The 16173-nt window shown below is 41.6% G+C and overlaps 1 protein-coding gene across 1 annotated transcript in view; it reads left to right on the top strand.

Annotated features, from left to right (window-relative positions):
* Window positions 1-9996: 9996 nt before the first annotated feature.
* Window positions 9997-16173, top strand: part of Otc (ornithine transcarbamylase) — a 60116-nt gene continuing 53939 nt past the window's right edge. The window contains exon 1 of the mRNA XM_070039236.1: window positions 9997-10201. Coding sequence (XP_069895337.1) covers window positions 10125-10201 — 77 coding nt within the window. The 5' untranslated portion in view covers window positions 9997-10124. The remainder of the gene's footprint in view (window positions 10202-16173) is intronic.

Raw genomic sequence — 16173 nt, 5'->3', positions numbered from 1 at the left:
GAATAGCTTAAGGTGAGGATAGAACCTTTGCTTAGCAGATGTGGCCTAATAAAATAAGAGCAGGTCAAGAGAACATCTAAGCAGAGTTTGGAGGGAAGTTTCAACAATAAAGATGATTCCAGGGGAATGTGGCTCAGTGGTAGTGTGCTTGCCTTGAGCTGAAGAGCTGACAGACAGCACCCAGGCCCAGAGTTCAGGCCCACTACTGACAAAAAAAAAAAAAAAAAAAAAAAAAAGATGATTCCAGTTTACACCAAGAGCTAGAAAGTATTTTCTTAAATTTTTTTTTGATAGTTTGGGCTCAGGGCCTCGTACTTATTAGGTAAGCTGTCTAATGATAAACATTGACTCCAGTCCTTAGTGGTAGCTACTTTTCGCCACATTTTTTTGTTGCTAGTCCTGAGGCTTGAATCAGGGCCTGGGTGCTGTCTCTGAGCCTCAAGGCAAGCACTCTACCACTTGAGCCACAGCGCCACTCCCAGCTTTTTCTGGGTAGTTTATTGGAAATAAGAGTCCCATGGACTTTCCTGCCCATGCTGGCTTTGAGCCACAATTCTCAGATCTCAACCTTCTGAGTCGCTAGGATTACAGGCCTGAGCCACCAGTGCCTGGCTTTTCTCCACATTTTTATTAGCATCAACAAATTGTACAGGTAGAGAACAATGGCTTTTGAGGACATGTGTCCTGGACTCCAAGGGAAGAATGCTGTCATGGAAATTATTGCTAGGATGGATAACATCTATAGACTAAACTCTTTTCAGCAAGAAGCAATGCCAAGGATCTTGCAGAGCCTTGATCACTGAGGCTCTGGAAGTGTCTGGTAGTTTCAGGTGAACAAGGGATCATTGTTGGGACACAAATAAACTTTGAACCTCCATGATTTCCCTGTTTGCTTTAATGCCAGATAGCCTTTGGTCTGCTAATAATCTCCCTTTTGTACAATTTCACCTCTGCATTTCCAAGGGGGAGGGATTGGAATCAGCCTATTGGAGACAAGAGGGCCCTAGGATTCAGCTTGAGAACTTAACCAATAAAAGGGTACCCTGGAAAGAGAACTCGTCCTTTGCATGTTATCTGCCTCTGATATAAGATTCCATCCTTCACTATATTTATTTATCCTTTTCCAATCATGTACATTGTTCTGTGCATTTTCTAATCTTGTCTGCTGTGCAAAAAAGAAGTTTACCTGATCACAAAATAAAACAACTAAGTATGAAAACTTGTGATTCTTTGTTTCTATCAGTGCTCTGGAAAATTCTAAGCTTTACTTAAAATCAAAAACTGCCAGAGTAAATGATTAACAAGAGATTGACTTCAATGCCAATTTGGTCTGTTTGACAAGATACTTAAATTTAATGATTAGCATTTCATAATCTGTTCAGAATTTTTACCTTGGGAGTGATGGAGCTGACTACTTTTTCAAATGTCTCAAGAAAGGGTAGGGAAGGGAGTTGAAATAATCTTTGCTGATTTCACAATTTCCCTTTTGGTCTGCCTGTTTGAACAAATACTTAGTAATGACATAGAAAGAAAACATCCCTAAATCAATATTTTCAGTCAAACTCTAAATAGATTTGCCATCTGTTAATTGAAAACTAATTATTAGATCTGTAAATTGGAAGCTCCTTGGGTGACATATATACACATGGAGAGAAAAATATAGCTAGTTCATAAGTTATTTCTTCAACTATTATAATTTGAATTTATTTCTTATTGCCAGTTCCCACGCAGTTCTAAACTACAAAACAATACATTTTTCTTTCTTTCTTTTTGTCAGTTTTTTTGTGCTTGCCTTGCATGCATGAAGCCCTGGGTTTGATTTCCTCAGCATCACATAAACAGAAAAATCCAGAAGTGGCTCTGAGCCTCAAGTAGTAGAGTGGACTAGCCTTGAGCAAAAGAAGCTCAGGGGAGTGTCACTGTGGCTCAAGTGGTAGAGCGCTAGCCCTGAGCTGAAGAGCTGAGGGACAGCATCCAGGCCCAGAGTTCAGGCCCCACGACTGGACCCCCCCCCCCCCCGCTAAAAAAAGAATCTCATGAACTTTCTTGCCTGGCCTGGCTTTTAACCATGATCCTCAGATCTTAGCATCCTGGGTAGCTAGGATTACAGGCATGGGTCACTGGTACTCAGCTATAGAGTTAAGTCACATATCTAATGAAAGATGAAGAATATCTCTGTGTGTGTGTGTGTGTGTGTGTGTGTGTGTGTGTGTGTGTGTGTGTGTGTGTGTGTGTGTGTGTGTATGTATGTGTGAATAAAAACCAAGGAAGGGGCTGGGAAGGTGGCTCAGTGGTAGAGCGCTTGCCTTGCATGCATGGAGCCCTGGGTTTGATTCCTTAGCACCACATAAGCAAAAAGAAAAAAAGCCAGAAGTGGTGCTGTGGCTCAAGTGGTAGAGCGCTAGCCTTGAGCTGAAGAGCTGAGGGATAGCGTCCAGGCCCAGAGTTCAGGCCCCATGACTGGACCCAAAAAAAACAAAACAAAAACAAAAACAAGGAAAGGAAAGTAAGTAAGAAAAGATAACAATTCAATTTTTAAAAGTAAGAAATAGCTTTAATGCATATTTCACCAGAGAAGACATATGAATGGCAAATAATCACAGCATAATTAGCCTTTAGAGAAAGGCAAATTAAAACCACAGTTTACACTGTATACCTATTAGGGATTGTGACAATGAAAAATACTGAAAATACCAAAAGCTGGCAAGGATGTAGAGCAATGAAACCTCTCACATATTAATGCTAGGCCTGCACTATGATATAGTCATTCAGGTAAACAGTATGATGGGGCCTTCAGAACTCAATCTATAAATACTAGATGATCTAGCCATTCTACTTTTAGATACCCTAGGTATATAAATCTTATGACTTTGCAAAAGTCTATGTAGAGATATTTGTAGAAGCCTCCTTTACAAGCTTCCAAAACAGGAGATAACCCAAATGTCCTTTGATACAGGAATGAGAACATAAACTGTTACATAGCTGCACAATTTTTAAAACTGGAGCTAACTAGTCGTACACACAATATGAGTATTTTTTTTTTACTTTTTAAAATTGTTATTCTAAGCCAGGTGCCGGTGGCTCACGCCTATAATCCTAGCTACTTAGGAGGCTGAGATCTAAGGATCATGGTTCAAAGCCAGCCCAGCAGGAAAGTCCATGAGACTCTTATCTCCAATAAACCACTAGAAAACTGCAATTGGCACTGAGGCTCAAGCAGTAGAGCACTCATCTTGAGCTGAAGAGCTGAGGGATGGTGCCCAGGCCCAGAGTTCAAGCCCCAGGACCAACAAAAAAAAATTGTCACCCCTTCCCTCTCTCTCCCAATTTTTCTCTTCCATCCCCACCCATAAGTTGTATAGCTCATTTTCTTTTTAAACAAATGATTTCTTTTATTGTAAAGATGCTGTAAGGAGGGGTTACAGTTACATGAGTAAGGTAATGAGTACATTTCTTGTCAAGAATTGTTACTCTCTCCTTTGTTGTTCTTCCACTATCCCTTCCCTCCCCCACCTCCCTCACTCCCTCCTCTGCCAAAGTTGTAAAGTTCATTTCCAATATAATGTCTTGTAAGTATCATTGCTGCAATGGGTAATCCTGTGTCCTTGTTTCAGCATTTTGTTATTCCCCTTCCTTTTCTCAAATTGGACAAATGTATGTACAAGGTGCAAGGTACCAAAATTAAGTACAGTGACAACAGGGGATATAGCATAGGGGAAAGAACATACAAAGGAAACAAAACAATCACATAGTACATTGAAAACAACAGCAGGAAGTAGTGCTGTGGCTCAAGTCGCAGAGTGCTTGCCTTGAGCTGAAGAGCTAAGGGACAGTGACCAGACCCAGAGTTCAAGTCCCATGACTGACAAAAACAAACAAACAAACAAACAAACAAATAAATACAACAACAAAGAAGAACCACTTGTGTCCATATCTTGGGGTTCGTTTCGCTTATCATCATCTTATATGGTCATATGTACTAACTTTTGAGCTTTTCTGCTCATCTGATAAAATTATCCTAGATGTATACTAATTATTGCAAATGAAGGAAACTATGGGGAAAAAAACAATGAGAAAAAGAATGAACTGTGCATAGTGCATTTTCAGCATAGTGTGTAGTGAGTACTACTGCTGCATTTGTTCAATTATGGGCGAATCTTTTCTTTTCTTTTTTTTTTTTTTTTTTTTGCCAGTTCTGGGGCTTGAACTCACGGCCGGGCTCTGTCTCTGAGATTCTTTTGCTCAAGTCTAGCACCCAAACCTATGGGTAAAACTTTTTTTGGTCAGTTTTGGGGCTTGAACTTTGGGCCTAGGTGCTGCCCCTGAGCTCTTCAGTTCAAAGCTAGCACTCTACCACTTGAGCCACAGCGCCACTTCTGGCTTTCTTGTGGATTATTGGAGATAAGAGTCTCATGGCCTTTCCTGCTCAGGCTGGCTTTGAACCTAGCTCCTCAGATCTCAGCCTCCTGAGTAGCTGGGGTCCCATGGGAAAGTCTTTAAAAAATTTTTTTTTTAATTTATGTATTCATTTTTATTGTGAAAATACCGTATAGAGGGCTTATAATTACATGGGCAAGATAATTATATTTCTTATCAAGCATTGTTGCCTCCTCCTTTGTTTCCCCTTCCCATCCCTTCCCATCCCTCAACCCCCCCCCCCAAATTTTTTATTTATTTTTATTTATTTATTTATTTGGGTCCGGTCGTGGGGCCTGAACTCTGGGCCTGGGCGCTGTCCCTCAGCTCTTCAGCTCAAGGCTAGCACTCTACCACTTGAGCCACAGGGCCACTTCCGGCTTTTCTTTTCTTTTTGCTTATGTGGTGCTGAGGAATCGAACCCAGGGCCTCATGCATGCAAGGCAAGCGCTCTACCACTGAGCCACCTTCCCAGCCCATTTATTTATTTTTGTTGGTCGTGGAGCTTGAACTCTGGGCTTGGGGGCTATCTCTCAGCTCTTCAGCTCAAGGGGAACACTCTACTGCTTGAGCCACAGCACCACTTCCAGTTTTCTAGTGGTTTATTCAAGATAAGAGTCTCATGGAATTTCCTGCCTGGGCTGGCTTTGAACCACGATCCTCAGATCTTAGCCTCCTGAGTAGCTAGGATTACAAGCATTAGCCACCAGCCCTCGGCTCTTTTTTTTTTTTTTTTTTGCCAATAATGGTGCTTGAAGTCAGGGCCAAGGCTCTGTCCCTGAGCGTCTTTTGTTCACTGATAGCACTCTACCATTTGAGCCACAGTGTCACTTCCAGTTTTTCTGTGTATGTGGTACTGAGGAACCAAACCCAGGGCTTCATGCATGCTAGACAAGCACTCTACCACTAAGCTACATACCCAGCCCCCATGGGTAAATCTTACAAAAACAATACGTTACAGGAGTTTTAGGCTCCAGGCCCAAACTATGGCATCGTAAGTCCGGTCTGGCCACTCACCCAGCACACCAAATAAAGAGACCAGTAATAGTGAAGGAAAGGTGGAAAAAGGAGGCTTATTATGTGGGCATGGGCATACTTGGGGGCGGGGGCATCTTCCCTGTATTAATATTTGCTATTATTTAAAAAATATTTTTTCTCAGTTGTGGGGTTTGAACTCTGGGCCTGGGCATGGTCTCTTAGCTCTTCAGCTCAAAGCTAGTGCTCTACCACTTGAGCCACTGTCCCGACCCACAGGACTTCAACGAGGGCAGTAAACCTAAGCGAGAAGGAATGAAGGGACAAGAGACACGAAGGACAGCAAGACAAGGATTCTGATCAAGCTGCCAAATTTTAGTTTTTACACAAGGGTATTTATATGCTTGGACTTAGGGCGGGGTGAAAAGGTGGTCTTTAGTAGCTGCAGGGTGTTTACTTTAGGGTGTGGTGAAAAGGTGGGATTCTGTAAACTCAGCCTCAGGTTGTTCCAGTGAGATAGTTAAGCCTATTATGTTTGAGAGACTTAACTTTTGGCTCCCAACAAGCCACAGCACCATTTCTGGCTTTTTCTGCTTATGTGGTGCTGAGGACTCGGGCCCAGGGCCTCATGCATCCAAGGCAAGCACTCTACCACTGAGCCACCTTCCCAGACCCAATATTTGCTTTTTATTTAAATAGAGGAATCAATGGGGACCAGGTTTTTAGACCCCAGGCAACCCCCCCCCCCCCGGAGTTCTAGCTACTACCTCATATGCCAAATTAAGAGACAAGATGAAGGGCAGAGAAAGGAGATTTGTTACATAGCATCCATGCAAAGACAGCACTTTGGTTTGTCTTCTGTACCTTCAGGGATATAGACATTTGCCTTAGTTTTAATAAAGAGAGGTAGGGGTAAGTGAAAAGGAATATGCAAAACAGTCCTGTGAACAGTATCTTGGTTTGAATCTCTGGAGGAATTATCACTCTCCCCATGTGAGCAGAGCAGAAACAAGCTGCCTAGTGGGTGATCGTCTGGCTTGTTCACTTTTTGTCATAAGATGATTATTGGAGCCAGGAGCTGGTGGCTCTTGCCTATAATCCTAGCTACTCAGGAGAGAGATCTGAAGATCACAGTTCAAAGCCAACCCCAGGCAGGAAAGTCCATGAGATTCTTATCTCCAACAAATCACTAGAAAATAGAAGTGCCACTGTGGCTCAAGCGGTAGAGCGCTTGCCTTGAGTTGAAGAGCGCAGGGACAGTGCCCAAGCCCAGAGTTCAAGCCCCAGGACTGACCAAAAAAAAAAAAAGATGATTATTGGTTAATCAGGACTTTCTAGGAGCCCAAGGTGATTATAAGGTGACTGTCTGAGGTAATGGCCCAGAGCACTGTAGATAATGGGAGTAGGGTTGGGTGCCCATTGTTTATTTTTAGTTGGTTTCTAGTTCCAGATAAAGCCAGTCAAGGGGCTTGAACTCCGGGCCTGGGCACTGTCCCTAAGCTTCTTTTGCTCAAGGCTAGCACTCTACCACTTTGAGCAACAGCACCACTTCTGGCATTTTCTGCTGATATGGTACTAAGGAATCAAACCCAGGACTTCATGCATGCTAGGCAAGCACTCTACCACTAAGCTACATTTCCAGCTGCAGATAAGGCTTTTTTTTTTTTTTTTTTTACAGTCCTGGTGCCTGATCTCTGGGCCTGGGCGCTGTCCCTCAGCTCATCAGCTCAAGGCTAGCACTCTACCACTTGAGCCACATCACCACTTCTGTTTTTCTGGTGGTTTATTGGAGATAAGTGTCTCTCAGACTTTCCTTCCTGGACTGGCTTTGAACTGCGATCCTTGGATCTCAGCCTTCTGCGTAGCTAGGATTACAGGTGTGAGCCACCAGTGCTCGCTTCTCTCTCTCTTTTTGTTGGTCACGAGCCTAAGTGCTGTCCCTGAGCTCTTTTGCTCAAAGGTAGAGTTCTACCTCTTTGAGCCACAGCTCCTCTTCCAGGGGCTTGAACACAGTGCCACTTCTGGCCTTTTCTGATTATGTGGTATGGAGGAATCTAACCCATGGCTTGGACATGCTAAGCAAGCACTCTACCACTTAGCCACCTTCCAAGCCCCCCCGGCATTTTTCTTTTTTCTTTTTTTTTGGGTCCGGTCGTGGGGCCTGAACTCTGGGCCTGGGCGCTGTCCCTCAGCTCTTCAGCTCAAGGCTAGTGCTCTACCTCTTGAGCCACAGCGCCACTTCCGGCTTATTTTTTTGCTTATGTGGTGCTGAGGAATCGAACCCAGGGCCTCATGCATGCAAGACAAGCACTCTACCACTAAGCCACCTTCCCAGGCCCCCAGGCATTTTTCTTAAGAGTTGTTTGTTCACAATTTACTGAAGGTAAAGGGATAAAGATAGGAGCTCTACTTAACTTGGGCTAGCCCTTTTCTTCCTCAAATTCCTTACATTCCTTTTTCTTCCTTGACCTTCAGAGAAATGTTGTTGTCAAAACAACTGGCCCAGTTTAGATTCCTCAAAGATGCTTTACTGTCTACAAAGCAACCATGTACTTGGCTTATTCACACTACCTTCTCTGTGCTTTCACAGACAGATGCTACTGCTTGGAATATTCTTTCTAGATCAGAGATTTGGCAGAAGTTTGGAAGCTTCAGTCTTCCCCTCCCTATATCCCACTTTATTCTCCATAAACAGAAGGGAACAGTGATCGATCTCCCAGCTAATATTAATTATGATATCAAAACCATCTCTATTTCTGAAATGATTTTGAACTCAGGTCCTCATGCTTGCAAGGCTGGCACTATATCATGGAGATCTGCCTCTAGCTTGTTCCTTTTTCTTTTTTCTTTTTTCAGTCCTGGGGCTTGAACTCAGGACCTGGACACTGTCCCTGACCTTCTTTTGCACTCTTCTAGCACTCTACCACTTGAGCCACAGAGCCACTTCTGGATTTTTCTGTTTATGTGGTACTGAGGACTCGAACCCAGGGCTTCATGCATGCTAGACAAGCACTCTACCACTGAGCCACATTCCCAGCTCTAGCTCTGTTTTTTCTTTTATGGTTATTTTTAAAACAGGGTTGTGCTTTCCTGCTTTAGGCTTCCTGTATTTGCTGAGATGACTACATCTAGCTTCCCTCTGCAGAGATGGAGTCTGCAGGACTTTTCTGCTCAGACTGGCTTGGAATTGTGACCCTCTAGATCTCAGCCTCTCACATACATAGCTTGAGATAATGGGCACAATTGCATCCAGCTGTTGGTTGAAAAGGAGGTCTGGTGAAATTTTCTTCCTAAGTTGGTCTTAAACTACAAGCATCTCCATCTCAGGCTTTCAAATAGCTAGGATTATGAGTATGAGCCACCCAGAACCCAGCTCATAGTTGTTTTCTAAGTAACATATGTTTACATTCTAAAATCTAGCAAATGCTTTCCTGAGTTTGCTAATTCATATGAGTCTACCAGAAGAGGCAACTCCTTCCTCTTTTCTTCCTTTTCCTCCCTACCACCCTCCTCCAACCCTCCCCATCTCCCACCCTTCCTGATTTCTCAATGATGCAGAACAGCTTTATCGAGACCTCTCTTACAGGCTTGTTTTATGGACATTTATTTACAGATTTTATCTTTCTTATTGAAATGTAGGCCCAGCAAAGATGAGATCATTTCCTTCTCTGAAATTCCAGTCTAGCTCAGTGTCAGACACAAAATAGACTTTGAAAACATTCAATTTATAGCTGTGGATAAGGGAGTGAATGTGAAGCAGCAGATGGCCCCTCCATGTTCTGGAGAGGCTGCTGGGAAGGAGCATAGAGCATCCCTTCCATATATTGCTACCAATGATGAGCTCCTGCTAGAATCAGTAGGCAAATTTAAGTGAAGCTTACTATGTGCAAGGCACAAGGAGAGCCCCTGGACTGAGCTCTTTTTTTTTTTTTTAATTCTTCTACCAGGGGCTGGGAAGGTGTCTCAGTGGTAGAGTGCTTGCCTGGCATGCCTGAGGCCCTGGGTTTGATTCCTCAGCACCACATAAGGAAAAACACCAGAAGTGGCGGGCGCTGTGGCTCAAGTGGTAGAGCGCTAGCCTTGAGCTGAGGAGCTGAGGGACAGCGCCCAGGCCTAGAGTTCAGGCCCCACGAGTGGACCCCCCAAAAAAATTCTTCTACCACTCTCTAGCTTCATGTCACCAAAAAAAAAAAAGCTCCCAGACCAACCTCTGTCTATTTGCTTTTGTGAAAAAGCTGGAAATGAGAGGTAGGGAAGTGCAATCAGTGGGAATACTCATGACTGTCACATCTACATCTGGGGTTTTGCACTGCCAAGTCACATTTTCTGAATGAGTTATTTCTATGTACTTTCACAGCAGTCAGCACTGCAGTGCCTTGCATACATTATATGCTCAATGGGAACTTGTCAACTGATTTTATACAAGCATGTGACAGCACAAATACATTATGAAAAATGAGGAGGCTAGATGCAAAAAAGAAAAGAACAACAAACACCAAAAAAACCCACAACAGTGGAGTTAGACTTAAAGTTCAAAAGCCCCAGTGCCCGGCCCTGCTAAATCTCTAATCAGGTCAGCCTGATAAGGTAGTTGAAGGATGATAAGACCTTTGCTCCTTCTCTGTAATCAAAAGCATTCTTAGCTTTTAAGGGGCCTCACTGGCTGATTTGCGGTGGAGTTTTCAAGAACAAAAGGCTCATCCTTTTCACTAGTAAGAAAAAAAAAAAAGACGATGCTGTCTAATTTGAGGATCCTGTTGAACAATGCAGCTCCTAGACATGGTCACCATTTCATGGTTCGAAATTTTCGGTAAGTGGTAATGATTTGTTTCTGATTTAGGAAGCATGATGATAAATGAATTTACTTTCTGTAGAGGAGTGTAAGCCCCCAAGAACTTTGTTCTGCAGACTATAGTGTCACGATCACCTCTTATATGAGAAAACTGTCGGTAATTCCAGGTGAGCTTTCATTTCTCAGTCCTTCTGTAATCAGATTTTACCGTGTGCACTGTGGTGGGAGAAGGTAACTAACCATGGCAGGTACAACAGACTAAATGTTCTTGACATCTTCCATTTATGTACATTTGAAACAAGTAACTTGCTGTAGGAAATTAGAGGTAGTAATTTACACAGGGCCTTCAGATTGTATTTGAGCTTGCTAGAAAACAACCTAGGGTGTCAGAATGAATCAATTCCTTAAAAAAAGACTCCAAATAGCAAATAAATATTTACAAAGCTGCTAAAAAAAAGAGCTTTTAATGTAATGAGTATAACAATTCTTTGGATAAATATGAAATGCAAATTGGAAATTAATTTCTGAAATTGTTGATGGCCTATGCAAAGGAGTCTGTCTAAAATGGCTTCAATATAAAAGTTAACTTCCTACTCTGAGGTTGAAATTGGCATGGAGTATGTCAGTGGGGAAGAGGACCAGAGGGGATGGGTGAGCTGGATAAGTGAAGTATTTAGGTGCAGACATTATCACCTGAAAACTTCAAGAGTAGTTACATGTTAAAACTTAAACTAACTTCAGTCCCATTCCCCAACATCCTAAAGGAAGATTCTAGTCTGAAAATGTCTTCCACTATTAGAATATGGATATGTGACTGTAACCCTGGGCTTCTTTTCTCTGGATCATCTGAAGCCCTAGGTTCTCTTAAATCCACCATTAATACCACTTCTTTGGTGAATGTACGCTTCTCAGAAGCCAAATAACATTGTAAATGATATTTTAATTATGCTCATAGTATTAGCCTAGAGTGAGACTTCTGAGCCATGGAATAATGCAGTAATAGGTTCTCTATTGTGTGGATAAGGGAAATCAAGCCCATGGAGTTTATAGGGCTTACCAATTTGGACCCTATAATCTAAGAATCTAGAGAAAAAAAATCAGGTTTTGAAGTCTGAAGAAGTAGATTATAGGCCTGGTATTACTACTAACTGGCCATATGACTTTGAACAAGTCACTAAACTTTTCTGCAATGTTGCTTTACTTGTAAAGTGGGAAAACAGATAATATTTGCTCTACCTACATTACCGGCTGGTTCAAAATTCACCCAACATTTTTTGAGCACTTATTTTGTGCCAGCCCCTACACAAGATGTTGGAGATTTAATAGTAAATAAGTTAAACGAATGCTTCATTCCAGCCACAGGAAGCCACAGTCTAGTGATAATGAATGAGATAATGTGATTAAAACCTGTAAAGTAACAGAATAAGGTTCATTGTTGATCTTATTTCATTCCACCAAGTTTCTACAGCTAAAAGGATGATTCCTTTGGGTGTGGGTGGCTCACGCCTGTAATCCTAGCTATTCTGGAGGTGAGATCTGAGGAGCATAGTTCAAAGCCAGCCTGGTCAGGAAAGTCTATGTGATCTTATCTCTAATTAACCACCAGAAAACTGGAATTGGCACTGTGGTTCAAGTGGTAGAGCACTCACCTTGTCCTGAAGAGCTTAGGGACAGTGCCCAGGCCCAGAGTTCAAGACCCACAACTGATCAAAAAAAAAAAAAGATGATACCATACTTTTTTTTGGGGGGGGGGGGGTTCTGGTCATGGAGCCTGAACTCTGGGCTTGGGCACTGTCCCTCAGCTCTTCAGCTCAAGGCTAGTGCTCTACCACTTGAGCCACAACACCACTTCCGGCTCATTTCTTTTTGCTTATGTGATGCTGAGGAATCAAACCCAGGGCCTCATGCATGCAAGGCAAGCGCTCTACCACTGAGCCACCTTCCCAGCCCTCTCGTTGATTTTTTTTTAATATTTTTTTTATGGGTCCGGTTGTGGGGCCTGAACTCTGGGCCTGGGCACTGTCCCTCAGCTCTTCAGCTCAAGGCTAGCGCTCTACCACTTGAGCCACAGCGCCACTTCGGGCTTTTTTTTTCTTTTTTGCTTATGTGGTGCTGAGGAATCGAACCCAGGGCCTTATGCATGCAAGGCAAGCACTCTACCACTGAGCCACCTTCCCAGCCCCTATTCCATACTTTTTTAGCAGAAAATTTGCTGAGTTGAAAAAGCTTGAAAGAATACTAACTAATCAGAGATTCAAATTTACAAAATTCTTAGAAAGTTACAGTGATGTGTGATTTTTTTTCAATTTTTGCATGTTAAAATTTGCAAGATGGGGCTGGGAAGGTGGCTCAGTGGTAGAGTGCTTGCCTTGCATGCATGAGGCCCTGGGTTTGATTCCTCAGCACCATATAAGCAGAAAAAGCCAGAAATGGTGTTGTGGCTCAAGCAGTAGAGTACTACTAGCCTCAAGCTGAAGAGCTCAGGGACAGCGTCCAGGCCCAGAGTTTAGCCCCAAGACTGACAAAAAAAAAAATTGCAAGTAACACCTCTTCCAAACAGTTAGTGTATTAATATTTTCTGGTCTATATAGATAAAGAAATATAGCCAGACGATTTCTAAAACTCCTGATTAGCTATTTCTCACAGTGAATGGAGATTGAAGCAAAATACAGTAAATTAGCGCAGACATATGCTTACTATTTGAAAATATGAAAGCCTGTAGTCACTCCTATAATAAGAAATTCAATAGTGTGTCTCTATAGAGGAATAAAGGAACATCTTCTTTGTGGACTTGATGGAATTGAAAAGGGCCTTGTTGATTAGTAAAACACACCTTTGACTGTATTTCTGAAGGTGTTTCCAGACATTAACTAAGGGGGAAGACCTCTCTGAATATGAATTCGGAGCAGCACCATATGCTGGAGATAGAATAGAATCATTCCCCCCACCCCTCTCTCTCTTTCTAACCCTCTTTATTCCTACCCCTCCTGGTTCCCCTGGTGTACTTAAAACCTGGGAAATTGTGAGCCAAGACAAGCATTTCTTCCCTTAAGTTGTTTACGTCAGGGTTTTGTCAGTGACACAAAAGTAACTAACACATTGAAATACTTTTGTCATGATGTTCTCAGGTAGTATGTGTATTTTTCTTTCCTGCTGTGTTATTTAAACACATAACCTGCCAGGTAGGCAAACTCAAAATTGCTGATCTTTAATACCACTTCAAAGACAAGGAAAAATATCCTGTCAATTTGGTGTTGCATTTTTATTCTGATTTTCAGCCTTCCCCTATGATTTCTTTTCCTTGTTTTCATCTTTTGAGGAGCATGGAAGGTCCTCATACAACATACTATGTGAGTTTACCAATAGAAAATAAAATGAAATAAATAGGGCTTGGCAGTACCCCCAAACTGAGATTGCACAGTTTGCTAGGCATGCACTCTACCACTGAGCCACCTTCCCAGCCCGAGATTGCACAGTTTGGAACTGAGCAGTCATGTTGCAATGGACATGATGAAATAACAGCTAAAGTGAGACTGAAGTCATCCATATAAGATTCCAGGATCAATCATTTTTAGTCAATTAATTTTTTTTTCTTTTATTCTTTTTCTTTTTAACAAAATCAATAGGATCAGACACCACGACTGGTGCAAACACCCAATTTTTAGACATTCTATCTCACAAACAGGGCTCTGGAGCCCATCTGTTTGGATAATAGTGTCTTATGATTTGTTGTCTATTAGGGAAACCACTTAGAGCTTTTAAAGAAGCCACTAAAAAATCATTTTCTTTATCAGCGAAGACCAATTTGTAAGTGCAGTTCAATTTCATCTCACAAATAGGAATTTCTTCAGAGAGTATTGAGCTAAGCCACCCAATTCTATGGAGGTTATGGATTGGAGCCAGAGGTGACTGGTTTTCCGGTGTTTCATTCCAGACTTCTATAAGGACTCATAGCTCATTATTTTTCCTTCTATCTTCGTTCCCCATAAGTCCATCCACACACATGGATACACAGATGAAGTGATTACAGGCCATCCATGCTTTTGCATAGAAGAAAGAAAACCGTGCTTTTTAAAACTTGTATTTTAATAATTTATTATTATTAAGGTGTTAACCAGAGGGGCTACTATTTCTTAAGCCAAGTTATGAGAGCATTTATTTTTTTGGACAATGTTACCCCTTCCTTTACTTTCCCCCAGTTTCCCCCTCCCATTCCTGCCCACAAGTTATATAGGTCGTTTTCCATGTAATGTATACATGAAATACATAGCTTGATTGCCTTTGTTCATCCTTTCTCCCTCCCTTTCTGCACCCTACCCTAATGGTACCTTTTTATTAGTCACATTTTATGTCAAAACTTAAAATGAATGCCTTTTAAAAGCATACATCGTTAACAATTTTAGAAAACCGTACTAGGCTTAGGACCAAGACTGGAATATGGACATGATGTTTCCTTTGGCTAACCCAAAATGTGTGTGTGTGTGTGTGTGTGTGTGTGTGTGTGTGTGTGTGTGTGTGTGTGTGTGTGTGTGTGTGTGCTTTAAAAGTAATTTAATGATTAACCAGAAAGAAGCCACAGATTTTCAGTCTCAGGCTTTTAAGAATAGGTCTGTACAAATTTAGCTTTCATCTGAATTCTTTAGTTTTCAGAAGAGTGGTTTCATAATTTTAGAATATTGGCAATCTAAAATATCTTAGGAAAAAATCACTCTTTCTCAGTACTAATTTATACTAAACATGGGCATGTGGCAATAGCAAGGAGGGTTACAAGAAAAAAATTTGAGATGTTATTACAGCCTGGTGGTGGTGGCTCATGCCTGTCATACTAACTAGTGATGAGGTTGAGACCTAGAGGAACACAGTTTCAAGCCAACCTGGGCAGAAAAGTCCATGACTCTATCTCTAAAATAACCAGCAATAACCTGGATTGGAAGTTTGGCTCAAGTGGTACAATAACAGCTGTGAGCTAGCAAAATACATGAGAGCCCAAGGCCCTAAGTTCAAGCCACAGTACTGTCCTGCTAATAAATAATAAAGCAAATGGAAAATACTTATGAGTTTTTCAAATAAATGAAATCAGTTAAAAGTTTTTGTGAAAATAGAGCTCTCCCTTGCATGTTTTCTAATATACCTATCTGAGAAGGAAAGCCAAGGGATGGGATTAAAGTTGCCATTGAAAATTCAGAAATCTCGTGTTTCTGAACTTCCTGAGTGCTATGAAACACAAAAACCATGGTGAATCACTGATTTCATTTACTTTTTCAATTTTTCAGATGGGAAATTGAGGCCAGTAATGGCTAATGACTTTGGCAAAGTCACAGCTTTTTCCTGTAACTGGGCTAAACTAGAATTGTAGTTCAGCTACTTAAATCATCAGATCTTTTCATTGTGCTATTTTGATTGCTTTAATCCCTCCAAATTGATCAGGTTGGCCAATCTACCCTTGTCCAATATCCATTTTAGGTATATTGAAAATGTCAATAAAGAAAAAAGTAGGAAAATGTGCCCTCTCACATTAATACAAGGCTAAAAAAACCCCATCAAAGTCTAAGTCATAAGGCCCATTGGGCCTCCTATGTACCTCCAGAAGCTAAAGTCTTTATATCAAATTCTCCACAGGAATCAGAATATCATTTAAAGCTGAATTATTTTCCTACTCCAGCAAAGTCAGTTTCTGATCACATTTTACTTGAATCAAGCCCTTTCTCACCCAACAAAATACAATTATACCAGAGAACACATCCAAATTTTCTCTGTCCCCCAATTTACCAGTTTTGGAAACAAAGACCCTAGCAATGGAAAACTTCATTCTGCAAATAGTTCATATACTTTTCTTTCTTTCTTTATTTTTTGTCAGTCATAGGGCTTGAACTCAAGACTAGAGCTTTACCACCTGAGTCACAGCACCACTTCTGGTTTTCTGGTGGTTTATTGGAGATAAGAGTCTCATGAGGAACTGGCACTGTAGCTCAAGTAGTAGAGAGCTCCTC

This window comes from Dipodomys merriami, unplaced genomic scaffold (assembly GCF_024711535.1).
Source record: "Dipodomys merriami isolate MVZ:Mamm:240054 unplaced genomic scaffold, mDipMer1.0.p SCAF_3, whole genome shotgun sequence".
NCBI lineage: Eukaryota > Metazoa > Chordata > Mammalia > Rodentia > Heteromyidae > Dipodomys > Dipodomys merriami.
This window is presented reverse-complemented; position numbering and strand designations above follow the sequence as displayed.